This window comes from Microcebus murinus, chromosome 9 (assembly GCF_040939455.1).
Source record: "Microcebus murinus isolate Inina chromosome 9, M.murinus_Inina_mat1.0, whole genome shotgun sequence".
In the NCBI taxonomy this organism is placed as follows: domain Eukaryota; kingdom Metazoa; phylum Chordata; class Mammalia; order Primates; family Cheirogaleidae; genus Microcebus; species Microcebus murinus.
The window spans coordinates 82,175,762-82,203,219 of NC_134112.1; the positions used below are offsets into that span (position 1 = coordinate 82,175,762).

At 46.9% G+C, this 27,458-nt stretch overlaps 1 protein-coding gene and 1 pseudogene across 2 annotated transcripts; one reads left to right on the forward strand and one right to left on the reverse strand.

Moving 5' to 3' along the window:
* The first annotated feature begins 5 nt into the window (after positions 1–5).
* Positions 6–22,549, forward strand: CPA4 (carboxypeptidase A4). Of its 2 annotated transcripts, XM_012789220.2 has the most exons (11): positions 6–245; positions 5,651–5,732; positions 6,179–6,313; positions 7,938–8,036; positions 10,718–10,819; positions 12,055–12,156; positions 12,806–12,916; positions 14,021–14,111; positions 16,265–16,464; positions 17,544–17,628; positions 21,215–22,549. In XM_012789220.2, the coding sequence occupies exons 1-11, from the start codon at positions 178–180 to the stop codon at positions 21,400–21,402; spliced, it is 1,263 nt and encodes a 420-aa protein (XP_012644674.1). In that variant the 5' UTR covers positions 6–177; the 3' UTR covers positions 21,403–22,549. The 2 variants fall into 2 exon arrangements, with proteins under 2 accessions (XP_012644674.1, XP_012644675.1); XM_012789221.2 differs by lacking the exon at positions 7,938–8,036.
* Positions 3,795–3,912, reverse strand: LOC142873076 (uncharacterized; annotated as a pseudogene).
* Positions 22,550–27,458: the final 4,909 nt, after the last annotated feature.

Below are 27,458 nucleotides of genomic sequence, written 5' to 3' on the forward strand. Positions count from 1 at the left end.
CTCAGCCTTTATCACCTGAAAGGAATGGAAGAGGCATCGGTAGGGACTGGCCTGTCACCCTGTCAGAGTTGCAAGGGTGCTTGGGAACCACATTATCATTTTTGAGGATATGAGTCTGCTCAGACACCTTATAAATACAGCTTGACTCAGGCACTATGTGACTGACACCCTTGGGACATGAGGTGGATCCTGTTCTTTGGGGCCCTTATTGGGACCAGCCTCTGTGGCCGAGAAAAATTTTGGGGGTAAGTTACTTTTAGACTTTATTATCATTATTATTAGGTTATTTCAGAAATATGAGAGTCAAATGGAATTGAAAATGAGTGGCTGATTATAGCTCAAGTGGGATGGTCGTGGTGGAAGAAGACCTGGGCTCTTGTCCCAGCTTTGCCCCTGTGTCATCCCGGACACCCAATTTCACCTGTGAAATCAGGACTGAAGGTCGCCACAGTCCTTCCTCAGCATCTTTTTTTTTTTTTTTCTGAGACAGAGTCTCACTCTGTTGCCTGTGCTAGAGTGCTGTGGCGTCAGCCTAGTTCACAGCGACCTCCAACTCTTGGACTCAAGCCATCCTCCTGCCTCAGCCTCCCGAGTAGCTGGGACTATAGGCATGCGCCACCATGTCCAGCTAATTTCTTCTACATATTTTTATTTTCTTTCTTTTTTGTTTTTTTACATACCAAACATCTGTTTCATCTTCTATATATTTTTAGTTGGCCAATTCATTTCTATTTTTTTAGTAGAGACGGGGTCTCGCTCTTGCTCAGGTTGGTTTTGAACTCCTTACCTTGAGTGATCCGCCCGCCTTGGCCTCTCAGAGTGCTAGGATTTCCTCAGCATCTTAATCTCCTGCCAATTCTTTTTCTTCCTGGTTCTTATTTGTAACATCAGTCCCAGGCATCTCCTATTTTCTTACTCCTACGTTAATTAATTACTAAGAGTTATCAGAAATTGTTTCTAATTTCTGTCATGCTTAAAGGGAAAACTTGGGTCTCAGCCTTTTTGGTTTCACCTCTCTGTTAACGGTGAAGGCTTTGCAGAGCTGGTACTTTGTCAGTAGCTTCTGGGACATGAAGATTAAATAGGTCTTGCCTAGCCATAGCTATGAAAATTGACACGCAGGGACACACTTGTACAGTGTGTGTGTGTGTGTGTGTGTGTGTGTGTGTGTGTGTGTGCTTGCACATGCGCACACATTACTCACAGAATGCTTTGAAGCTTGCAAAGGAGAGGACATTTGGGAAACAGGAGAGATGAAAGGGACGCCACGGTGCCCTGCTAGAAGAATGAATTATAATAGCTCATTACTGAATAATGCTTTGCCATTTACAAAGAGCTTTCATGTGCATTATCTTTTGGATCACACAACAACTTTGCCAGGCAAGGCTGTTATTTTGCTCAATTTAAACCTGCAAAAAAAACAGCCTTAGAAAGGTTAAGGAACATGCCAAGGCCACTTAGCTGGTAAGCAGGGGAGCCGGAACTCTTAATGCAAAACTGATAGCCTTTTGCTATGACATAAGTTGGTCTCCAGACAGAATCCTCTATCTCCCAAATTTATCTCTATCTATTAGTTTACTCTCTATTTATTGCACTATCTGGCTAAAGGAACTTTCGGGTTGTTTATTGGGGTAATTACTTATATGAGATTGAGTAATTTTTATGGTGATGACTTCTGTTCACACCTGTGTCTCTGCTGCTGAATAGCTCAGAGAGGTTAGGCATAGCAGGTGGCCAGGGAAGGAGGTTTTTCCACAGGCAGCTCGGCAGGAGGTTTGTAATAACTACACTTGCTGCCGTGTGGGCCGATGCACGGAAATGTCAGGCTCTCACTGCAGCTATTTGTGTGGCCGAAAAATCTCTAGTTCTCAGGATACAGACCCCTGTTATCATGGAGTGGGCACCTGGGCTGAGACAGCTGGGCTGGGCCCTGGAGCGCCCACGGCAGGAAGTTTGCACAGAAAGGGCTGTGTACCTGAGCTGACTGCAGATGCTTTTAGCCAATAGTGTCATCCTCACCCCAAAATCTGTTCTCATCCCATAACAGGGAACCCAGTAAGGGTGGTGGAGTTCTTCCCAGGGTCTGTAGACAATGTCCCAGGCACCCAGCTCAGGGAATATTGACAACGAGGGAAGCTGGCCTCTGAGCATTCAAGTGGTCAGGAAGCCATCAGACTGGCTAATGAAGATGAGGATAATGGTTTCCTGTCTCCCAGTCTCCCTTTTTTCCACCTGCCTCACCCACCTCCCCAGTCTCCCCTGCTCTGCTGGTGTCTTCTGCCTTGGTCTTCAGACATCTTAAGGAGGAGATGATGGCCCAGATGGCTGGAGGTGCTGGGCAGGCAGAGAACAGGAAGTAGTTGCATAACTGGCTGCAGCATCAGCAGAAGTGGGTGGGCATCTGTGAGTCTCGTGAGACCATCTCTTAATACTCTTCATGGTGGCTGCTAAGCCTGGCTGGGGAGGCAGGTGAGAAAGGCACCAAGAAAAGGCGCATGGCTGTAGGCATGGAAAACGGGGGAGGAGTAAAAGCTCCGTCACTAAGATGATTATTGACTGTCCGGAACACAGGACAAGTGTGAGGGTGATGGAGAGGGGTCATCAGTGATTGCAGTGGTGGCAGTTGGACAGCCCTGGCAACTGAAGAGGGCCAGAGTTATGAGGAGGTGCAGAAACACCGTGTGGTAGACACAGCCACCTGCAAATCCCAACATGTCTTCCCACGGGCCAATCTTCCGTCTTCAGAAAGAGCTAGAGGTCTTTGAATGAGTTTCCAGATAGCAGAGATAGGATGTACTCAACCACCTAACCTCTCATGACCTGGAGAGGGCATTTTCCAAACAGAGACAAGGACAGTAAGGGCAAGAAAAAGGTGGCCCTTTGCATGGCACCCCATGAATGCTTCCCTGCTTTCAGGGTTGCGGGGTTTATATTCGTAAGGATGATGCTAGCCCCTACCACCACTGCTGATTTTCAGCAGTCTCTGAAGACTGCAGCTAACTTTGCCTCCTCTAATTAGGGAAAGCTTCTTAGGTGACAGGAGTTGGTCCTAAAGACTTGGTGGGAGATTGCCAGACAGAGGGGGCAAAGGACTGGGACTGCAAGCAGAGGAAACATGTGCAAAGGCATACAAGAGCAAAAGTACACAGTGAATCTGGGGTGTCTGTGGGGCTGGGGCTGAGACGTGGAGGGGGAGAGGTGAAGGGGAGAGAGATGGGGGCGGGCTCTACTCGCACCAGGCCTTCCTCCCTGCTGCTCTGCACGCCACAGATGTTTCTTTAACCTCTGTAGCTTGGCTGATTAAAGCATGATGAAATGGACTATGGATTTATTCATCGTCAAAGCAGTCTGAGTCACTGTGTTCCGTTGTTGTGTGCTTTGCCCAGGAGTATGCACAAGTTCTATTGTGAAGTCACCTCTTTGTTTGTTTTTTTTTTTTGTTTTTTATTTTTGAGATAGTCTCTCTTTCATAGGGGCTAGAGTGCTGTGGCGTCAGCCTAGCTCACAGCAACCTTGAACTCCTGGGCTCAAGTGATCCTCCTGCCTCAGCCCCCAAGTAGCTGGGACTATAGGCGTGCGTCACCATGCCCAGCTAATTTTTTCTATTTTTAATAGAGACGGGGTCTCACTTTTGCTCAGGCTGGTCTCAAACTCCTGAGCAGAAGTCACCACTTTGGAAAAAATAAAATGTATGTGCTAGATGAATGCTTAATGAGATTTTCGTATTCTAAAGAGCTTCTTATTCTTATGTCCCTCTTTTTTTCTTTTAAAAATTTTTATTTTTTAAAAAAATAAGCCTACAGCAATTGGTATTCCCAGGCAGTCTCCCTTCCAAGTACTAACCAGGACCAACCCTGCTTAGCTTCCCAGATCAGATGAGATGGGCACATTCAGGGTGGTATGGCCATAGGTCTTCTTTTTTTCTCTTCCTATTCCTTCTCCCTCCCCTCCTTCGTTGTGATTGCTCTAGCCAGTGCTGTGTTTTACAAATGCCACCTCTTGCCAAAAGAGATGGCAACATACAGGCTCTTTCTAGAACCCATTTTTAAGATGCCTCTTTTTCTGGAGTGTTGGAGTTAGGTTATGACACAGCATGGGTTCAGCAGGCAGGTCCTAGTCCTCAGGAGTAAGGGCTTCCCTTCTGTTTGGAACCTGTCCCTTTTCGGCAAGGTTGCTTGACTGGGTCAGGGAAATGGTGGTTTGACTCCCCATTTTCCCAGGGCTGCAGTCCAACTCTTGGCAAACATATCAGGTTCAGACGGCCACCTGCCCAGCCTGTGGCTTGTCATCTAGGCCCTCATCAGCTCTCATGGGATGCAGTTACCTGCCCACCTCCAGGACCCTGCAGGGACCAGGTGGGTTGGCAGAAAGTGAGCCTTTAGCACTGGCACTTCCTCCAGACAGGTCCCCTGTAGCAGGAGCAGCTCTGCAGAAGACCTTGCCTCCTTGGGGCTGGCCTAGACTCCCTGGAGAGCCCCCAGAACTTTCCAGAACCCGGTGAAACTCTGACGGTCCATCCGGATGGAACTGGTTTTCTGATGAGGAGCTGCCACGTGAGGCTGCACGTTTAGCTCCCTGTGACAGAGCATTCATTTTGTCAACAGGTCCTTCAGCCCACAGCAGCTCTCCCCACATTCACTGATGTCAAAGGGATGACGCATGTGACAGCGTCGAGTGCGGATTCATTCGGGCTGTCACCTAGCAACGGTCTAATGGCTCCCCTGGCTCCCTCAGCCAGCTGAGAGCACAAAGGCAGCTTTTCAGGCCCGCTTTCTCCCACCCACACACAGGACTTTGGGGGCACCCAGCACCCCTGGCCGGAAGTCCAGTAATGTACATGAAGCAAGTGCAGGACAAACGACAAGGGGACTGGGACTGGTGGGCCCTTTGGGGGCCTGGGAGGGCCCCTCTCTGCCCGTGGGGAGGACTAGATCCCAAGTTCAGCCTCGGCACCCTGGGCCATGTTCGGTTTCCACCGTAATGTGTGCTTGTCTGGGTTGTGGAGCCGGGAGGGGTTCCGAGAGCGCCCGGCCTCTCCCCTCTTTCCTACGAGGACAACAGCTACCCCTCCTAGAACACAGATACAGGTCCCCTTTCCAGCCTTCCCAGCATGGAGGTTCCGCCAGCGTCTCGGGACTTACTCCTGACAGTGAAGAAGTGCTTCTTTATGTCTTGAGTTAGCTTTGCATGTAACTCAGGAACATTCCTTCTTGTAAAATATATATGTTTTTCATTATAAAGTAATATGACCGCATTACAGAAAACAGATACAAGGGGGAAAAAAAAGTAAGTCATCCATAATCCCACGACCCGAACATAAGGGCTGTCAGCATTTGGTATATTTCCGTTGTCTGTTTTTCTTCCAATGCATCTGCTTTTTCCATCCTTGTAATCATGGCATACATACAATTTTGTGTCCTGCTCTTTTACTTAATATTTCCCTTAAAGTTATACCATAAGCACTTTTTCATATTTGCCACGTAGTCTTATTTTTAATGGCTATACATTATAACCAAAGACTAGACCATTTCCTCCCTTTCGGCCCAGTTGCGTCTGGGAGAGTGGGCTTGGGGTTTATATGCCAGCTGAAAGCTCACCGTGATCTTTTGCCATTTTTTTTTCTTTTTTCTTTTTTTGCCTTCTTCTCCAGGGACCAAGTTTTTAGGATTAATGTCAGAAATGGAGACGAGATCAGCAAACTGAGTCAGCTAGTGAATTCGGACAATTTTAAGGTACCTGGTTTTTCTTAGTCCTCTTGAATGTTTTCTAACTTTGGTGGGAGAAGACTCTTGCACTACATGCGTTATTATTTTTATTCCCGAAGATTCTCTGGGTATAATCCTGTATTAGTCAAACTACGGTTTACACAATTGGGAAGGTTGGTAGGGGAGAAGCGGCGCTGCGGGTCACAGCAGTGCTGTCCTGGGAGGTGGGCGTGTGAGCAGTGGGCCCCCTCCTTCTAGCTGCCTTTGCCTTATTCCTGCCTGGACTCTGCCAGATGCTGCTTGCCGGGCAGGTCTGACCAGACACAGTTGGTGAAAGAGGCAAATTTTACCCTTGGGCAGAGCCCAACCCCTCAGGGATCACCCTAGCTTTTAGCAGTGTTCTAGAAGAATGAGCTCATTGTGCCTTTTACCTGAACTGTCCTTTAACCTGGTTTTACTTCTGCTCCCTTCAGCTCCATGTCTGGCAATCTCCCTCCACCTTCGGTCGGCCTGTGGATGTCCTGGTCCCGTCTGTCAGTCTGCAGCTGGTCAAATCCTTCCTGGCGTCCCAGGGCCTGGAATACTCAGTGACAATTGAAGACCTGCAGGTGGGTGGGCCATGGCCCCTCACTGGTGTTGCATAGGACCAAGCAGCCAGTCTGGAGTGGGCTGGAGAGCTTTTTAAGTTCTGGTCTTATCTTTTCCATTGCATAGATGGAGCAATTGAGGCACCTGGAAGTAAAGTGCAGAACTTGTTAGAGAAATAACATGTAGTGGGAAAGGGCACACATTGATCTCAAGGAACCACACAGATCTGGATCCAAATCCTGATTTTTCTAACTACTAGTTCTGTGTGCTGTATCTCTCCACACGCTATTAACCCCTTGCATCTCTGTTTCTTCATCTGTAGAATGGCAATAGTGACACCTATGTCATGGGATGTATTGAGAAGATTCAGTGATTATATATATGTAAAGTGTCTCACAGTGCCTGGCACATCATAGATGTCCCATTAAGTAATAAGTCCCTCTCCCTTTTCTTCTTTTAAGTCAGGGGGCAAGAGCAGAGTTGGGGGGAGCGGGTTGGAGACCAGCCATAGAGACACCCTTTGAGAAAGGGGGAATGTCACCAATATCCCCCAGCAGAGGCGACATCATTGTCCAGCCTCACGACCTGGACCCGAACATCAGGACAGTGTCTGGCTCGTGCTCTCTCCTCCACTGAGGTGGGTTATGGACTAATTGGTGATTTGGCCTGGGAGTTTCCTGATGGCGTGAGCAGCTGTGAGCTTATTAATCATCCTCACATGTCACAGACATCTGCCAGGAACCTTCAAAGTATGAGTGGTTGTAAGAATTTCTTTGTTTCTGTATGGTTTCCCAAGCTGTGTGTTTCAGAGGCACTGGATACCAGATGCAGGCTGCCGTCTAGAGAATTCATACTCTAGAATAGCCAAATAGCACAGATGCTGCTTCCAGGGAGTAAGTGGGTTTTCAATGGGGTGATGTAAATTGGGCACCAAGAAGTAAAATTTTATAAAAAGATATGAAAGAAATCTGAGGCCGGGCACGGTGGCTCATGCCTGTAATCCTAGCACTCTGGGAGGCCGAGGTGGACATATCGCTCAAGGTCAGGAGTTTGAAACTAGCCTGAGCAAGAGAGAGACCCCGTCTCTTTTAAGTCTAAAAAGACTAAAAATAGAAAGAAATTAATTGGCCAACTGAAAATATATATAGAAAAAATTAGCCGGCACCATCTGGGGGATGGTCATGATGGAGACTCAGACTTTTGGGGGGAGGGGGAGAAATGGGCATTTATTGAAACCTTAAAATCTGTACCCCCATAATATGCCAAAATAAAAAAAAATAATTACAAAAACAAACAAACAAAAAAAAACCCAAAAATTAGCCGGGCATGGTGGCGCATGCCTGTAGTCCCAGCTACTTGGGAGGCTGAGGCAGCAGGATTGCTTGAGCCCAGGAGTTTGAGGTTGCTGTGAGGTAGGCTGATGCCACGGCACTCTAGCCCAGGCAACAGAGTGGGACTCTGTCTCAAAAAAAAAGAAGAAATAAAGAAATCTGACCCCCTTTTAAACCTTGATGTTTGCACTGCTTGTCATGCTGAGGGGGCTGCCATCTTGGCTGGTCCATATACCAAACACGGTGGAAAAAACCCCACGAACCTACATCTCCAGTGGATCACTTCACAACATCATTGCTCTGTCTGTTTTAGGCCCTTTTAGATAATGAAGATGAAGAAATGCAACACAATGAAGGGCAAGAACGGAGTGGCAATAACTTCAACTATGGGGCTTACCATTCTCTGGAAGCTGTAAGTGTTTTGGTGTGGGTTAAGATCAAAGTTCTCTGCTTCCTGAATTTTGTAACCTCTTTCCCTCCTTCCAGGAGGAATCAGTTTTCCCCACACTACCACTCTGCTGAGGGCCTAAAATGCATACACTTCAATTCCTATCTTGGGTTGTTTAACTTCCACCAGCAGCTGACAGCATAGTGAAACACACACTGGGCGTTTTCTCCCACATCCATCCTTCTTTCTGTAAGCACCCCCTTCCAGAAATCCATGAAATAATTGCAATCATTTCCAGTCCTTGTAATTCAACCTTCTTGTACCCTACCATAATCCCTCTATTTTATTCACCCAGAATAAAATGTTAGTTATTCCAAGCAAGTAGACAAGTGGTTATTTCCAAGGTTAACCAAATATTTGCACTCATTTATCATGATTATGTATAATGCATATTTGTTCCATAATGCATTTTGGTGCTATGTTTAGTTAGAAACCACTTTATATAGATGACTGACTTTCAAGGTAAGCCAGACCTTCAGAGGAAAAACTTGGAGCAGAATAATTGCCTAGGATACCGGAACCTAAGAAATCAAGAGGGACTAGAGAAAGGCCTGCATCGTGCACAATACAGTTCTCTTATGTCCCTCGGTGCCTTCTTCATTAGTCTGCAAACTCTACTAGCTCAGGAACACACCCCCAAATCTAAACTGGTATTTGCCCTCGTATACCTTAATACATGTTGTTCTTCAGATGCAAATGCAGTGTTCCTGGCATGCTTTTCATGAGGCATATATTTTGAGTTGTTTTTCTTCTTGACGAGGGATTATTTCAAAGGTTGACTGACTATTTCCACTTCTTTCCCATGATTGTCGCTAGCTTTGTTTACTAGGTACACTTCCAACCAAATTGCCCCTTGATCCTTCTTGTGACCAGTGACATACATCTGCAAAACAGCTGGATAAAGTTAGGAGTTCAGTCTCAGGCCAGGGACAAAAGCAGAGCTCAGGGCCCAGACAGGGATTGAGCCCATGACATCAGCCTCATTAACATGGAGCTGTCCCCAGCTGAGCTAACCAGTTGCAAATGTTACCCACGACCCTGGAGGGGCCACCCCCTCACCTGCGGGTAGTGGGAGCCTCACTTCTGGTGACCACTCACCTTTGGTTTCTCTGGCTGTAGGTGCCCTTTGCAGTCTGGCTTGCAGCTGTCTCTTGCTCTCCGTGAGGCCCTATGCTGTGGATGGGCAGCTATCTCTCTCCCAGCTTGATCATTTTCAGTTCTTTCTAAAAACAGCCTTTAAGAGCTCATATCCTACAACCACGTAGGCTTTTTTGGGTCTCTAGTGGGAATTTCATGTTTGCCTCTGCCAGGGTTTCTGGTTCCAGATCCTTTGTACCTGTCATGGTGGTGGCTGGCAGTGTGAATTTGCACCCCATGTCTGGACACAGCTTGGTGATTTAACTTTTCCTGGGTGACTCACTTTGTCCTCATGGCTCGGGGTAGCCATCTTGCTTTTTCTCCACTCTCTAGGATCAGTGGGTGGAGTTTCCGGGCCCCTTTTTGTGTCCCAAATTGCCAATTCCTAGCTCTCAAAGTTCCAGGTCCTTGCCCCACGCCCTCTGCTCCTCCTCTGTCGGGGTTTGGGTAAACATGCAGCACCTAAGGCAGATGTGTGGTCCTGTGGTTTCATCTCCTCCACCCGGTGGTTAGTTCCATCTTCATTTCTGGCAGCTACAATTTCCCCTTTTCTGGCTTTTAAACTTGGCTGTGAATCATTTGTCTTGTATTTTATCTGGTTTGCCTGTGTGTTTGGGGCGGTTTCTGGCCTCTGTTCCATCTGCCGTATTGATTGCAAGTCTGAGAAACCCTGAAGCCTGATTTTGTTCTATATTGATTACACACTTTCCTCCTCTGTCTAGCTCCTTCTTCTAATCTTAAGGACTAAACAGATAAATTTGTTTATTTTCTTCTGTTGGCCCTCAAATGGTTTGAGGAACTGAGATGGATACATTCTAGTTAAATCAATTTTTTGTGTGTTTTTTTCTGAAAGCAAACGGGAATATTCATAGCCACTGTTTAGAGTCCTTTACTTGTTCTCACCAGGCCGTTAGAGATGATTTCTCTAACGTGGGGTACCTGAATCTCAGGGTCTAAGCAAGGTGGTCCACTGGGATGGAGGAAGAAACCATTACAACTTCTCTGTAGATTTTGACACATATTTATGTTTATTGTTAATGCAACCTTTTTGAAATAATGTACATAATATATATATGGTAGTATGTGTGTATATATATATATATATATACACACACACATATATATATATATATTTACGCTAATTTAATTTATTGTTGTTGATATAAAAAGTGACCACAGGGGTTCAGAGAAAGTTGCTTTTAAGAGCCTGGGCTAACCGGGGCGTTTGCTGACTGTCTAGTCCAGTATGGCACAAGGGGCAAAAGTCTCTCTGCTCTAGTGGACTTTAATTTTGTGCACAAATAAAATGTGCTATTCTCTAGAAAACTTTAGAAAAGGACTCTTCGGGCAGTTACTCGTAATAAGCGTTCCATGCCAATAATATGGTTAACTCTGAGGTTAGGGGCCCAGAAGAAATCATTAAGACCAACAAGGTTAAGTTCACAGAGACCCAGCCAATGCTGAACAAATTCTAACAATGCCCGTGGGTTCACCTTTTCATGCTTCAGATTTACCGCGAGATGGACAGCATTGCCGCAGACTTTCCTGCCTTGGCAAGCAGGGTGAAGATTGGACATTCATTTGAAAACCGGCCGCTATATGTCCTGAAGGTGAGGCGCGTGCACTTGGAAGGGTCCTGGCTGGACTCATGTCCGGGACCCAGGTCAGCTGTTTGGACTCCGTGACTTCAGGGAGGAAGTGAAGTCGGGACACATTGTACCTGGGCTGGAACTTAGTCTGACAGAGTCCCCTGCTTCTGCCTAATGTCGGGGGAGCTGGAAGGAGCACATCCCATTCCAAGTTTTGACTAAAAGACGGGATTGGAGAGGGGAGGCAATTAGTATTCCAGAAAGTTCTCAGATGGTCTTTTGCCCTCATTGTCATCTTCTGTAAATAGCAGGACAAGTTGGGATAGGCCCACGGACTTCCGCTTTTAGGGGTACTTTATTGGAAAAGCGACCTAGGAAGCTAATTTTAGGGTTGATGTAATTTTAAGCCCGGCCTCTGATCCTTGGCTACACAAAGCCTCATTTCCAGATACAGATATTTCTAACAGATTCAGGTGTATACTGGCAAAGGAGGCAGAGAACTATGACAATGACATAAATTACATAAATCAGCCGAATGAATAAAAAGGAATTTGGGCAAATAAACCACGGAACAACTGATGGTGCTAAGAATTTGCCAAACCTTTAGCTTCATATAAGCCCCAAAGAACTCAGGTTTATAGTACTGGGCAAATTACCAGCAGGAGGGGAGACCTGCCACTGAGCTGGTTGCTCTAAAATTAATTACATTTAAATTATTTGCCAATCTTGATGGAGACCCTGGCTTCATTAAGCACCAAGCTCTGACCCAAGGGGGCTCAACACTATGGCAAAGGCAGGAGCCAGAATTCATTACTGCCATTTACAAAGAGCTATAGTGCAACTCCCTTCTTCCTAATTTAAAACCGAATTCATTTATTGCATCAACTGGAACAGACTGGTTCGTGAACCCTTCTGTCTCTCTCTGTTGGGATACCACTTGAGGTCTTTAAAGAGACATAGTATTTATTATCTCTAATCGCTCTGGCATTATACTCCACAATAACAATTGTTTCCCCTTCCCATTTGCTCTGAGTGCTGGAGAGGTTCAGGCTGCCCAGGGCTGCAGCTTGGCCCCACAGCCAACCAATTAAGCTCCCTGGTCACAGATAAGCTCGATAAATGGATGGTGCCCTCAGGAACATTTGGTCTCTGAATTATCTTAAATGAATTAAATGAATGGGAGTGAGCTGGGGAGAGGAGAGGTGAGGGGGATGCGGGCAGGAGGGTCACTTTTTGGCCTCTGCTCCCTCTTGCAGTTCAGCACCGGGGAAGGCCGGCGGCCGGCCATCTGGCTGAACGCGGGCATTCATTCCCGAGAGTGGATCTCCCAGGCCACCGCGATCTGGACGGCGAGGAAGGTCATGTCGCCTGGTATTAGTCAAGAATTCTGGTGGGCCCGGGGTGCCCCTGTAGCGTCGTGTGGCTGGGCCCAGGGCATGAGGTGGAAAGGTGTTCTGCCCAGCCCCAAGAGGCTGGGGGCGGGGTGCTTCTCGGGCTGCAGGAGCCAACGGTCAGAGCCCCTCGGCCAGCCCACTGTGGCTAAGGGACAGAGTACATGCTCCTGGTGGCGAGCAAGCTAGTGAGCAGCAGAGGCGGGCCTGAGACCTTCACCTGCAGTCTACGCACGGAGCAAAGCTCAGGCGAGGCCCCGTGGGCCCCTGGGGACCTCATGCTGTCTCCACCTCCTTCTAGAAAGTCTGCTGGTGCGTGTGGGGGATACATCTTCCCTATCCCTTCACTAGGGGTTCAGATTCCTAAAAACTTATGATATGTGGCCCCCTCTTCCTAGAATGAATCAAGGGGCACCCCAGGACTCACTGCAGTTGCTGCCGTGCCCCCAGGTTTTGAAGGGCTCCGAGGCTGAGCCTGTGAGAGTGGCAGGGAGGCTCCTGAGGGTGGGTGCTGTTCTGGTTGGCTGGGCCTCTCAGGAAGACACACGGCCTAGACCAGTGACCCCCTAGACTAGCCTGGGGTGGGGTCGCTGACAAGCACGTTGTCTCTGCTTAGATTGTATCTGATTACCAGAAGGATCCAGCTATCACCTCCATCTTGGAGAGAATGGATATTTTCCTGTTGCCTGTGGCCAATCCTGATGGATATGTGTACACTCAAACTAAAGTGAGTAATCCCAAATGGGCTGCACTTGGAGTTAAGACTTTGTTGGATGCCTTGCTTTGCTATGAACCTAATTGTCTAAGCTTGGAGAGAACTTCCACAAATGTGCGTGTTATAAGCTCCCTTGGGATTTCATTTTCCAGTCATCTTCAGAGCTAGGAACCACCAGGGAATATTTTTTTTCTTAGCGAGAATAATTGAATGAACTCTTTATCATGGGTCTTAACAATTATCAACATTTTACCAATTTTTTTCATCGCTCTCTCTCCCACACATTTTTTTCCTGACATATTTTAAGCAAATCCCAGACATCATGTTATTTCACCCAAAACCACTTTGGCATGTATCTCTAGCTGATGATGAAAAAAACAGCAAAAACCCCATGATACTACCATTTCCTTTAAAAAATTAGCAGAAGCTCTTTCATATCATCTAACACCCCCAATTGTTTTAAAAAATGTCTTTGAAGAGTCAATTTGTTCAAGTTAGGATCCAACGAGGTCTGCACACTGCATCTGCTGCAGTGTCTCTTTTAGTGTACAGCAGCGCCCACCCCACCCCCCGCCTTTAAAAAATGTCATTCATTTGTTGGAGAAACCAAATAATCTGTCCTGTGTAATGTCTCACATTCTGAATTTGCCTGACGGCCTCTTTGTTGTGCCACTTAGTTTGTTCCCTTATTGCCCCATATTTTCTACTCCCCGATGGGCAGATCTAGAGCTTGATTGGATTTAGGTGAAATTTTCAGGTAAGAATGAAACAGAGGGTGTACATTTGCAATTGCATCATTGATCACCGAGGCACATAGTGTCCATTTGTCCCACTTCTGCCAAAGCCAAAACTTATTTGATGGGTTCAGGTGGGATCAGGCTGGTTCTAGCATACAAATTCCTCATCAGTGTGTTTTAAGGGAGCCCCCCTTTTAGAGCCAGAAGGGAAAACTGTCCTATCTCCTTGGGAGGAGAGGTCACTGCTCTGTCAGTGAGGACTGGAGCCCAGAGGACCCTTCAGGCAGAGCCCCAAGCAGTCCCACCTGTGGTGTCTTAGGCCTCTCTTGTGCCCTGACCTGCTTCTGGATGTTTGTTCCTTCCTTGGTGGCATTTTCAGAACCGATTCTGGAGGAAGACACGGTCCCTAAATCCTGGAAGCCCCTGCGTTGGCACCGACGCGAATAGGAACTGGAACGCCAGTTTTGCAGGTAGGTAGGGGAGACGCTTTGCAAAGCCTGCTCCCCCTGGTATAACCTGGTCTACCAGTGCTCTGCGCTGGCCAGGATGGGGCCAGTCTCTCTCTGCTTCCATTGCTGATTCACTGAGCGACCGAGGTGCATCCCTTATGCTCTCTCTGCCTCCATGTTCTATTTTTTTTTTTTTTTTTTTTTGAGATAGACTGTCACTCTGTCAACCTAGCTAGAGTGCAGTGGCATCATCATAGCTCACCACAACCTTAAACTCCTGGGCTGAAGTGATCCTCCCGCCTCAGCCGCCCGAGTAGCTGGGACTACAGGCATCGCCACCACGCGCAGCTAATTTTTCTATTTTTTGTAGAGACAAAGAGGTCTCGCTCTTGCTCAGGCTGGTCTCGAACTCCTGACCTTAAGTGATCTTCCCACCTCAGCCTCCAAGAGTGCTAGGATTACAGGTGTTAGCCACTGTGCCTGGCTATTTTGGTTTCTAAATTTTATTTTTATAATTTTGAAAGGGAATGATTCAGTAATTCCTCTCCTCCTGAGAGAATGATAGGACAAAGCATCTTTACATTGAGATTAAAATCGACATTAATATTTTTTTTTCTTTTTTTCGCGTCTGTTTATGTGGCAAGAATACACTAATATTTTTAAAAACCAACCTTGTCTTACATGTACAAATCCAAGGGCTCTCCTTATCTCTGGCCATACCAGCTCTGCCTGGGCTAGTTATGAGCAGGTAGAAGGACTTCTCCTGGCAGCTCAGAAGAGAGCAATTAGCACTGTTACCCAAATAGGCAAGATCATGCTGTGAAAATTAAACTCCAGCAGTTTACTCTTAGATGTGTAACATGAACCTCAGCAGCTTGCTGTCACAGAAAGAGAACGAGAATTGGGCGACCTGGGTTCTGAGTTCCAGATATTAAAAAGCCATCCTTCAAAAAAGTGCCAACTATGTGCCAAGTACTTTCTCATATATATCATACTTATTCTTCTCACCTTGTGGTGAATTTCATGGCCTGAAATGAGAGAATGGAAACTCAGAGACAATCTCAAGATCATATAGCCGGCCGGGCGCGGTGGCTCACGCTTGTAATCCTAGCACTCTGGGAGGCCAAGGCGGGCGGATTGCTCGAGCTCAGGAGTTCGAAACCAGCCTGAGCAAGAGCGAGACACCGTCTCTACTATAAATAGAAAGAAATTAATTGGCTAACTAATATAAATAGAAAAAATTAGCCGGGCATGGTGGCGCATGCCTGTAGTCCCAGCTACTCGAGAGGCTGAGGCAGCAGGATTGCTTGAGCCAAGGAGTTTGAGGTTGCTGTGAGCTAGGCTGACGCCACGGCACTCACTCTAGCCTGGGCAACAAAGCAAGACTCTGTCTCAAAAAAAAAAAAAAAAAAAAAAAAAGATCATATAGCTGCTAAGAGTTCAAATCTATACTCACCTTCCTATTCCAAATCCAGATGGTGTTCTTTCACTATTCCACAGCTGTACTGATGTTTTGATTTTAATGCACTCCTTTTACTTGCATAGAAATACCACAAAAACCATTAGGGAAAAACAATGAATATGGGAAAGGAGCTGATACCAATATGAGAACTTAGAGCATCAAAGCTGAGTTAGATAGTGTCACACTGGGGTGGTTTTACTGACACACACACACTCGTGACGCACCCCGGACACCTCAGGGTGTTATATTGCAAAGTAATACAGAAGGCAATATTTCTAAATACCTGCCAAATAAATAATAGAGAGATTTTAGCCACAACAATAGATTATTTTTGGCAGCACTTGGCCATTACGATCTGAACCGAGAGAATAAGTTGACACCAGGATAAATGGAGTCATTTTCATTATTTATTGGTATTCCTATTAATTATCTAGAACACTTATTAATTACAGCTCATTCTCAAGTATGACATTAATTACTTATGACAACTGCCACTGGTATGATACAGTTGTCCATTTAAAGGCGTCCTAATGACTTTCCTCCTCAGCTGTGGCAGATCAACACCTCCGCCTCGCGCCCGCACCCTCCCAGCTATCCCCACACACCGGGTCCCCAGGGGCCCCCGGCAGGGGCCCGCCCCTTGCCAATGCCTTCAGCACCCCCTTGGGGTCGAGTGTCCTACATTTCTGTTTTCTTGGCCTGTCCCCAACAGGAAAAGGAGCCAGTGACAACCCTTGCTCCGAAGTGTACCATGGACCCCACCCCAATTCGGAAGTGGAGGTGAAATCGGTGGTAGATTTCATCCAAAAGCATGGGAATTTCAAATGCTTCATCGACCTGCACAGCTACTCGCAGCTGCTGCTGTATCCGTACGGGTACACAGTCAAAAATGCCCCGGATGCTGACGAGCTGGTGAGTGACAGGCAGCCGCCCCGCCAGCCCCACCTGGCCCTGCTGCACCCTTGGCACTGCCCCGGTGGTCGTTCCGTGGCTTTGTAGGGAAAGTCTGGGGATCTGGTGGGTTTCATTAAGGGCCCAGTCTTCTCTCCCTGCCCTTTGGGTTGCGCTGGGGACAGGAAGAAGACAGTGCCTCTTGTTTCTGTGCCTACCGTGAGCTCCCAGGACCACACCCGACCCTGTCTCTTCTCTTCTGTCCTTCTGACTGAAGCATGTTGCGGACCCACTGCTTGCCGAGGACAGCGGTTGGCACTGCTGTGTGCAAGGGAGGTGCTCCTGGCTCTAATTAAGGAAGAGTTTACATAAGGTGTAGGCCACAGCCCACGGGTGCTCCGTGTCACGTCTGGTGGCACTTAGGGGCACCCTGGCAGGAGCCGGGCCACATCTGCAGGGTGACTGCAGACCGCTGCCTCTGTGCTCATCTGCGTGAATGCACCCCACTGCCCTGGCCACAGCCAGCCCATAATCCTCCAGGCAGATGCAGCTGCTCCCGGGCTGGGGGCTGGGTGTGGGCTGGATTCTGGCCTCCAACCTGAGGGCAGGCACTCTGCAGGGCACATGCATGCGTGGTGGTCCCGGCTCCTATACACTCTAGAACACCCAGCCCTTCGAGGGCTGTCTCTTGAACATACTTGGCTTTCTCTCATGGCCATGTATGTGACATCCCCTTCCTTGGGATGAGTGAAGACAGTGGCCCCTTTCCTAGACACCTAGGGTCTTGGTGAGCAGCTGTCCAGGCCCTGAGAGAGCTTGGGTGCCAGCCCTCCAGTCTGCATGCGAACCAACAGGCTTCTCGACTCCCTCTTACCTTTTTTCCCAAACTGGGGATGCGGTGGGAGAAGGAGTTGGAGGAACCCTGTCACCTCCCTCAGTTCCCAGTCGTGCCTTGGCTCTGGGCGGGTGAGAAAGAAGAGACCAAGGGGGAAATCAGGGGAGTGGCCGAGAACCTTCCAAACCATCCCAGTGCAGAGCAGCTGAGGAACGTCAGGCTCCCGGATCCATTCTTTCTCATTCCACCGATTCTCCCTTCCCAGGACGTGGTGGCCAGGCATGCGGCCAAGGCTCTGGCTTCCCTGTCGGGCACTGAGTACCAAGTGGGTCCCACCGCCACCACCATCTGTAAGTACTCTCTGTATTTATTTGTTCTTTAGAAAGCACTTGGAGAGGAACCTTGAAATGGGATAGGAGGGGACTGCACGTTAGACTTGCTGTGTTGTTTTGTCTGATTGTTTTTGTGGTGAGTAATGGACTGAACTTATGGCTATCAGCCTCTGTGCTGATAGCTGTTGCAGGCAGTCGCCTTCCTAAATATCACCAGCGCCATCAAGCTATTTATCATGTGCCCAAGATGAGTTAAGTCTTGTCAGCAGAGTCTGTGTTCTCTATTTTGCATTAAAGATCCTGACATAGTTTATCAAAAATTGCTTAAGCCCATCATTCCAATTTCAGAGGAAATCCACCTTTGGGTTGGCAGAAGGATGGTGCTGGGAGTGGAGGTGGGGAGATAAATTACCCTTGGAGCATATCGAGGGGGCAGCTGGGTTAGGGGGTCCCTCCCACAATGGTTAGCAGCTAGCCACAATATCTACCAAGCCCCAGATCTGAACCTGGGCTTCAGGCTCACTACCCACAGCCTCATTTTGAGGAAATACCTTTGTTTTGGTTTTTCATGGAAATGTTCCATCTGAGACATTTGCTCAGTTGTTGCTAAGAACTTTCTACTTTCCTTATTCTGTGAGTCCATCTTTAAATGTTCTGGTTGGAAAAAAAACCAAAAAACATACTCCAAGACTCCAGTTGTAAATGGGAAATATAAATACAGTCATGTACCATATAATGGCATTCTGGTCAACAACAGACCACACGTACAATGGTGGTCTCATAAGATTATAATATCATATTTTTTATTGTACCTTTTCTACCTATCTTTAGATGCACAAATACTTAACACTGTGTTGCAATTGCCTAATTGCCCACAGTATTCAGCCCAGTCACATGCTGCACAGGTAGCCTAGGGACATGGGCTGTATCATACAGCCTAGATGTGTAGTAGCTATAACGTCTAGGTGTCTGTACGTCCACTCCATGATGTTCACTCAACCATAAAGTCATCTAAGGATGCATTTCTCAGAACACATCCCCCTCATTAAGCAACACATGAGGGCATAAATATAGGAAGCACAATTGTGATTCTTTTAAAGGTAATTCCCTTGTTTTTCCCTCTAGTGCCTCTTCTATCAATAGTGTTCCAACAGTTGAGCCCCCCTCAGAACCCCTGCAAACTTGTTGGTATTTCTTTCCTCTTCATACTGTAACTCACGCCCCTATCCTGCCTGATTCCCTCCAGACCTCCCCGAGCTCTCCTCTGGCCTGTGGCCTCAACAGCTCCCGTCTCTGTTTCAGCTGCCACTGAGCTGCATAAAGCAGTTAGCATGATGTTGGTGTTTGTGCTGCTAATTACAGCAACAATCCATTAATTATTCATGGTTTATTGTTATTAGTGTTGTTAAATGAAAACTCTTCAGAGAACACATCAGCAGAGCTTCTCCACCTTCTGCTTAATTAGTCAGAGCTGAGTCAGAGTCCAAAGAGCGTTTAAAGAGACTTGGTAGGAGCCCTCTGAGGAGGTCCTCCCCAGAGATCTATCTCTGTGAGTCACCAAGGTCCTGGCTCTTGGGTCAAACAGCAGTTTAAATAATGGTCATGTCCTCCCACATCAGATGTGTTCTTCTCCCAGCGTGAGCTGCACCCAAACCAAGAGATACTCATCCGATTCCTCCAACAGAAGAGGAGGGAGGCTCTCCTGAGGGTTGTCCAGGAGACATAAAATTTATTTCCTACCTCTTTCGAGAGCCCATCTTCTATATTCTTTATAGAATTGCCTATCCTCCTTGCTTTCCAAAGAGGCAATCAATTTTTGTATAATATTAATAGCGCTCTATCTAACCCCCAGGGTTTTGGCATGTGCTGCATAAACAGTTGGCGTTTGTTCCTCCAAGTGCTCAACCTTTTCTTAAATTAACCGTTTTAGATGAAAATAATTCTAAAATGGATTTCGCACTCTCCTGCCTTCTTAGAGCATGTAGAAAAGATGTAAGCTGCTTTCTTCATGATCGAATGGTCTTGCGAACTTCGGCTATTACCTCCTGAAGGCCTACTCCACCATATTGGACTGTTCCATCCCTCTGCTAAATGGTCCCAGCCTGTTTTGTTTCTTTAATTCTTGTGTCTGCTTTTCAAAGTTTTTATGCCTCCTTTCTCCTGTCAGACTGTCAGTGGTAGCTCGTGTGGTTTTAGGCAAACTGCCTCTAGCATCCTTTTCCCCATCCCTCACTGGTTCTGCTCTACCAAGGGCTTAGAAACAAGTTCTTTGGGCTCATCTAAGCCATGGATGCATCACCTGCATTAAGGATGTTCATGACAGCATTGTTTATAGTTGCTAAAGATGCGTGTAAGGGCCTAGGGCAAACTTCCCCTCTCAGGAACAATGGAAAAATAAAAGAACCCATATTTCCATTTAACAGGCATGTTAATAACCGAATGGGCCTGGGCTTTGTCATCAGATGGACCTGGGTTCAAATCTCGGCTCTGTTATTTTCTGCCTGTGCTTCCTGGGTAGGATAAAACACCCATTCTGAGCCTAGATTTCCTCCTCTGTAAAACATGGACGATAAAACCTACCTCACTGGGTTCTTAAAGATTATGAGGTCATAAATGTAAAGTTTCTAGTGTCACGACTGCTTACGGCAGACGCTCAGTAAATGGTAGCTGCAATGCTCTGCACTCTCAGCCAGCTTTTGCTCTGGTCCAGTTGGACTGGAAAAAAGCCAATAAGTAGGCCTCTTGCCTTTCTTCAGCCTTCTGGCAAAGGGACGTCCCAAGGGCCGTGATTCCTTCTCTCCGTGTATTTGTTATCACTTGCGATGTGAAAAAAAATCCTAAAACTTAGCAGCTTAAAACAACAAACATTTATTTTCCTACATGGTTCCTGTGGGGCAGGGACTCAAAAGCAGCACAGCTGGGCGGCTCTGGCTCGCGATCGCACACGAGGTTGCAGTCAGGACGTCTTCCAGGGCTGCAGTCAGCCCGAGGCCTGCCTGGGCTGGGGGGGCTGCTCCAGGGCGGCCCACCCGGATGCCTGGAGAGCCAGTGCTGATTGCTGGCAGGGGCCTCAGTCCCTCACTGCAGGGAGTGTCCTTGCAGCATGACAGCTGGCTTTCTCAGACTGAGCCATCAAAGAGACAGCAAGGAAGCCACCATATCTTTTACCACCCGGCCTTGAAGGTCACAACAGCTCTATTTCTGCAACATACTGTTAGTTATGCTGCTGAGGTCAGCCCTATTTGATGTAGGAGAGGACCACACAAGGACGCGACTTCTAGGACCCAAGGATCATTGGGGCTATCTTGGAGGCTGCCTGCCACAGTCTGTCTCTGCAGAGACTGGTTTTGAGTGACCTACAGGACTGGACACAGTGAGTTAGTGACAGGGTGGGAACAAGAATTTCAGGTCTCTTGGTTGAAGGCAGCGCAGACCCTCACGGTGCAGGACGGCCTGAGATGACGTTTTTGTGCCCTACACCTGCTGACTTGCAGAAAGAACTCTGGATCCTTAAGGAGCCCCAGGCAGGCAGAGGTCCTGTGTCTTTCCTTCTAACCCTGAAGGGAACTGGGACTTCAAGAGTGTTTTCTGTTCTGACTTACAGATCCAGCCAGTGGGAGCAGCCCCGACTGGGCATACGACAACGGCATCAAGTATGCCTTCACGTTTGAGTTGAGAGATACCGGGCACTACGGCTTCCTCCTGCCGGCCAGCCAGATCATCCCCACCGCGGAGGAGACCTGGCTGGGACTGAGGAGCATCATGGAGCACGTGCGGGACCACCTCTACTAGGCGAGGACCCCGCTTCCTCTACATCTATTTGTACCCATACGCGCGCACACCGAGGCCACCGTCAAAGCCGCTCATTCCTTCCCGAGTGAGCCGGAGCCCTCTGGGCCTGCAGAGTTCACAGGCCTGCCCCTCTCCAGCCCGCGCCCTGGAGTCGTGCGCCCTGGCCCTGGCCCTGGCCCTGTGCCAGGTGCTGTGCCCGCTGCTGGATTTTGGTGCTGCTGCTGAGCCTTTGTCCGCCTCTCCGTCCACATGGCTGGCTGGGCGGCCACACTGAGGGCCATCCCTTCCCGGGGAGCAAGCCTCTACCTCATTTTTAGGACAGAACCAGCTGAGATGGTTCTGTAGCCAAACTACACGGGAGGCACAGTGGGAGGCAATGCTTATCTTTGGTGGATCTCAAAGATGATGCAGAACTTTAATTTCTCCCACTCCTTTCGGAATATGGTTTTCTTTGAGCAATGAATCCTGTGGGGTCATCAGGATAGGTCTCTCCTCCTGGCCCCTTTCTTTTTAGTCTGAATACAAAGTAGAGGATCACTCTCCGCCACCGGGCTGGGAATTTCTAGATACCACAGTTCTTATCCTTTTTGTCCCTTCATTATTCAGTGTCACTGGGATGGCAGGAGGGGATCTATGTCCCTCTAGGCGCTGCTCTCCAAGGAAGGCTGGACGAAGAGGTGACCGAAGTCTCAGGATGGCTAAATTAGCCCCATCTGTCCTGAGGGACACCCCTCCTCTTTGCCTTTTGAACTCACTTCAAAGATCTTGCCCTCACCCTCCAGGTCCTAAATCATTCCCCTGGTCTGGATAATCTCACTGCCTCGGCACATTCCTGTTTGTGCTCTGGTGTTTGCTTCTCCCGGCGTGTGTGTGTGTGTGTGTGTGTGTGTGTGTGTGTGCGCGCGCGGATGCGTGCGTGTGCGTGCATGTGCACGCACGTGTGTGTTTAAAGTTGTCCTCTTCTATTGTGTATCCCGGACCATGAGCACCTAAGTGGAGCAAGAATTCATCAGTCAGATGCCTCTTGTTCCATTTCTCTTCTGTATGCACCATCTGTCCTTTTTTGTTTTTTGTTTTTGTTTTGTTTTTGGTTTTTCTGCTTTTTCTTTTCAAACATGTCTGTAAATCTTCACCTTCTGCCTAGGATTTGGGCAGCATCTGTTGTGTACTCAGAAGCCAATAAATATTCAGTATGAGTCTCACGATCATCTCCTATTCTTCCCCTTCACCTGCATGGAACCAAGCCATGGTTTTGAATAAGCAGCTCTTTATAAAGTCAGAAGTCGATTTTAATCCCTGTCCGTACTGCAGGGCACGTAGGCAGGCCCCCTTCACCACGCCGAGGGGCCTCCGGGGCAATGTTCCCCTGGTGATCTCAGTCTCGTCGTGGGGCTAGTTCTTCGTTTTTCAGCTTAGAAGCTTGATATTCCCAGTGTCTGTGTTGATTAGACTTGGGGATGCTGACTCACGCCTACAGAGCTCAGATGAGGCTAGAAAATCAGAATACGAATTTATTAATTTACATCATGGCACGTAACTGTGTAGTAGATTGGATCCTCACGTCGGCCTGAACAGCACATTCTCTCCCTGTAGGCAAGATACATGGGAAGCCAAATTATAATCAGGTGGTTGCTTAGCAAGCAGGCGTCAGTGCAAGGAAAGTTAATTAAAGTCTATGATTAGAATTTTTAATAACACCCAGCTCTAATAGCAGATATATCCACTTCTATAACAGAAAACACCTGCCAGCCAGCCAGCTGGTCATTGTGCCAGCTAGTCAGGGCTCCGCAGAGAGGGCAGGCATCGGAGGGCACGACGGTGCGTGCCTCTGTGACTCGCCTGTCACCTGGTCCCTCGCATTGAGATTACCCTTCCCATTCCTTAAGGGGAAGATTTCTTAAACAGGACATAAAAATCCATAAAAAAAAAAAAAGGCTGATCCTGTGACTATAAGAAAATTAACAATTTGGCCGGGCAAGGTGGCTCATGCTTATAATCCTAGCATTCTGAGAGGCTGAGGTGGGTGGATCATTTGAGCTCAGGAGTTCAAGACCAGCTTGGGCAAGAGAGAGACCCCTTCTCTACTAAAAATAGAAAGAAATTAATTGGACAGCTAAAAATACATACAAAGAATTAGCTGGGCCCGGGCGCGGTGGCTCACACCTGTAATCCTAGCACTCTGGGAGGCCAAGGCAGGCAGATTGCTCGAGGTCAGGAGTTCGAAACCAGCCTGAGCAAGAGCGAGACCCCATCTCTACTATAAATAGAAAGAAATTAATTGGCCAACTAATATATGTAGAAAAAATTAGCCAGGCATGGTGGCGCATGCCTGTAGTCCCAGCTACTTGGGAGGCTGAGGCAGCAGGATTGCTTGAGCCCAGGAGTCTGAGGTTGCTGTGAGCTAGGCTGATACCACGGCACTCACTCTAGCCTGGGCAACAAAGTGAGACTCTGTCTCAAAATAAAAAAAATTAGCTGGGCATGGTGGTGCATGTCTGTTGTCCCAGCTACTCGGGAGGCTGAGGCAGAAGGATCACTTGAACCCAGGAGTTTGAGGTTGCTGTGAGTTAGGCCGACGCCACGGCACTGTAGCCGGGGCAACAGAGTGAGACTTTGTCTCAAAAAAAAAAAAAAAAGAAAGAAAAAGAAAATTAAGAATTTTTATTCATAAAAAGATGCCTTATAGAAAGTGAGAAACAAATTAAAGGCTAGGTGAAGATATTAACAATATTCATAATTCATAATACACACAACAGACAAAGGATATATGAAGAACTTCCACAAATCAATAAGGAAAGCACAAAAAATCTGATAGAAAATTGGGCCAAGGTATGAGCAAGCATTTCTTAGAAGAGGAAGCAGGATTGTCTGATAAACATATGAAAGAATGATTAGTGATTGAGAACATGCAAATCAAGACTGCAATGAAATGCTAATTTACTCATTCAGTTTACAAAAATCAAAAAGTTGAAGAGGATGTGGGTGGCTAGGTCTCTGATTCATTATTGCTGGGCAGGTGAATCAGTAAAACCACTTTGGAAAACAATTTGACATTATCTTTAAAATTTCATACCTTATGATTCAGCTATTCCACCCACGCATAAACCCAAGAAATTCTTGCAATTATACCACAGGAGACATAGGAGACTGTTCATAACAACACTTAAAAAATAATGAAAACCTAAAAACAACTTAAAAGACCATCGGTGGGAGAATGGGCGAATAAAGTATGGTATAGTTACATACTAAATTATGACAGTCAAAACAAAATTTAGTATGATTTCCTTTCTAAAAAGTTCCAAATAACTGAAAAAATATATATTATACATATGTACTTTTAAGGAAGACATACAAATTTTGATGAAACTATATAAAAAGGGAAGCAAGACATAGTGGCCATGCCTAGACCCCCTCCTCCTGGTCGGCCACATGGATCCCCAGCGGCTGTGGGTGTTGGCTGCAGAGGGTTCTGGGTTTCATCCGTCTCCAGAAAATGGCCTTGGCCAATGGGGGCTGCCTCACCCAGGAGGCTGTGCACCTGTTTCCCTTTATGCTACCTCCCCTAATGTCAGCTCATGGCAGACTGGCTCAGGGCTGCAAATAGCTAGCTCTTTGCCTCAAGGTGGGACCCATGCTTTGGTACAAGGAGTGCTCCAGAGCTCCCTGTGATGTCAGGCCAAAGCCAGACTCCAGGATGATTCGGATAAGTTGTCCTTGCTTTTTTCCCTGGCCCACCTTGTTTCCCTCACTCTCTTGAGACCACTCCTGAGTGTATCCCTTGCGTAAGAATCTCCATCTCACGATCTGCTTCCAGGGAGATGAACTCAAGACAATAGGAAACAAAGGAAGTGGGATTCTGAGTGCTGATTCCTTCGGACGTAGAGAGGCAGAGCATGAGAGGAGGACCGTAAGCTATGATTGGATGACAGAGCCTAACTTTTGTCTTAGCTTCTGTTTTCTCAGGTGTTTATTGTATGATTTTTTAAAAACCTAATTTAAATAGCTAAATAAATAATGAAAAGAGGGCCATGCATGGATCAACAATGGGCGTGCTGTTAACCAAGAATTATGATCAATCTATTTCTGTGGACCTGAAATCTAATTTTTAAAATGTTTATAAGGATACAAATTTTAATAAAAAATTTTACTATTCAACATGCATTTATTGAGTACCTACTATGCGCCAGAGACAGTTTTAGAGGCTGGAAATGCAATAGGAAAAAAGATAAAAATCTCTTCTTTCGTGAAATTTCATTGTAATTGGACAGGCAGGAAGTCCTTAAGTAAACAACTAAATTAAAAGTGAATTTGGGTAACAAGAGCTGCTATAAATAAAAGAAAGCAGACGGCTTTCAGAAGAGGGATGGGTGGTGAGAGAGCCTCTATGGATTGAGAGAGCTAGGGAAGATGGCATTTGAATATAGTATTATAAATTCTTCTTCTTCTTCTTCTTCTTTTTTTTTGATCACCCAGGCTAGAGTGCAGTGGCATTATCATAGCTCACAGCAACCTCAAACTCCTGCGCTCAAGTAGTCCTTCTGCCTCTGCCTCCCAGAGTGCTAGAATTACTGGCATGAGTCACTGTGCCCAGCTGCCCATAACTTTATTCTTTATGTTCTTTGTATACTTCTCCAAGCCATGTGAAAAAGGTGGGCTACATTTTATTATCCACGCTTTATAGATGGAACATCTCCAGAGCTGTATGTTTTCACCCAAGATGAAATTAATATGTTCTCTAAGTGAAGACCCCACTGAAAACGAGAAAACCTGAGCCGTGAACATGCATGGACACAACTGAAATTTCTGTCACACATTTAAGTTTGAAAGGCTTTCATACCTCATCAAATAGTCTCTATGGAATTTCCCACCAATAAGACATCACTGAGCATGGAAAAGGGATAAGCCAGCAATGATGGGAAAAAGCGTTTTGAGTTCTTTTTTGCAGTTCTGGAAGCCATCTCCAGGTGTCATACTACGGGATCCTCCTCTTGGGGACCAAAAGAAGACTTCTGTGAAGTAGCTGCCACGGTGAGGGGTATAGTCCGCAGCTGTGGACGGGATTAGTTGGCATCCATGGCTGCTCACTCGAAACCGGAGCCACTCATCGACCTGCAGCCACCTAGGGGCCAGGGAGCAGATCACATCCACTTCTGTCTTCTGGGTCACCGACAGTGGGGAGCAGTGGAACCACCCAACTCCCTCAGTGCCCTGGGCCATGATGCACCCTCTAGGATCCTCAGTTTTTATCTATCTATCTATCTATCTATCTATCTATCTATCTATCTATCTATCTATCTATCTATGAGGTGGGTCTAGGCTGGTCTCAAACTTCTGGGCTCAAGCAATCCTTCTGCCTCAGCCTCCCAAAGTGCTGGGATTACAGACACACACCACCATGCCCGTCCTGTTTCCCATTTTTAAAATGAAAATAATTTCCGGGCGCAGTGACTCTGACTGTAATCCTAGCTCTCTGGGAGGCAGAGGCGGGCAAATCACTCAAGGTCAGGAGTTGGAAACCAGCCTGAGCAAGAGCGAGACCCCCGTCTGTACTAAAAAATAGAAAGAAATTAATTGGCCAACTAAAAACATACATGCCAGGCATGGTGGCGCATGTCTTTAATCCCAGCTACTCTGGAGGCTGAGACAGAAGGATTGCTTGAGCCCAGGAGTTTGAGGTTGCTGTGAGCTAGGCTGACACCACAGCACTCTAGCCAGGGCAATAGAGTGAGACTTTGTCTCAAAAAAAAAAAAAAAAGAAAATAATAATAGTATCTGCAATGACTTATCGAGAGCATTAAATAAGCTAACATGTTAAGGAAGCTAGTGATTAACCTGACAGAAGCTCTCGGTAGGTGTTAGAATTATTGTCACTGAATGGTGGCAATTTCTTTTGAATGGGGTCCTTGGCATTTTCCCTAAGTGGGAGAATTATTTGCTTTAGATTTTTCATGAGACTCAATAACGAAGATCTCAATAGTGCACAGAAAAATACCAGTTGGATGTTAAGTCGTGTTTTGGTATTATTTGGGTTTTGAAATATTGTGGTTCTTTCTCTG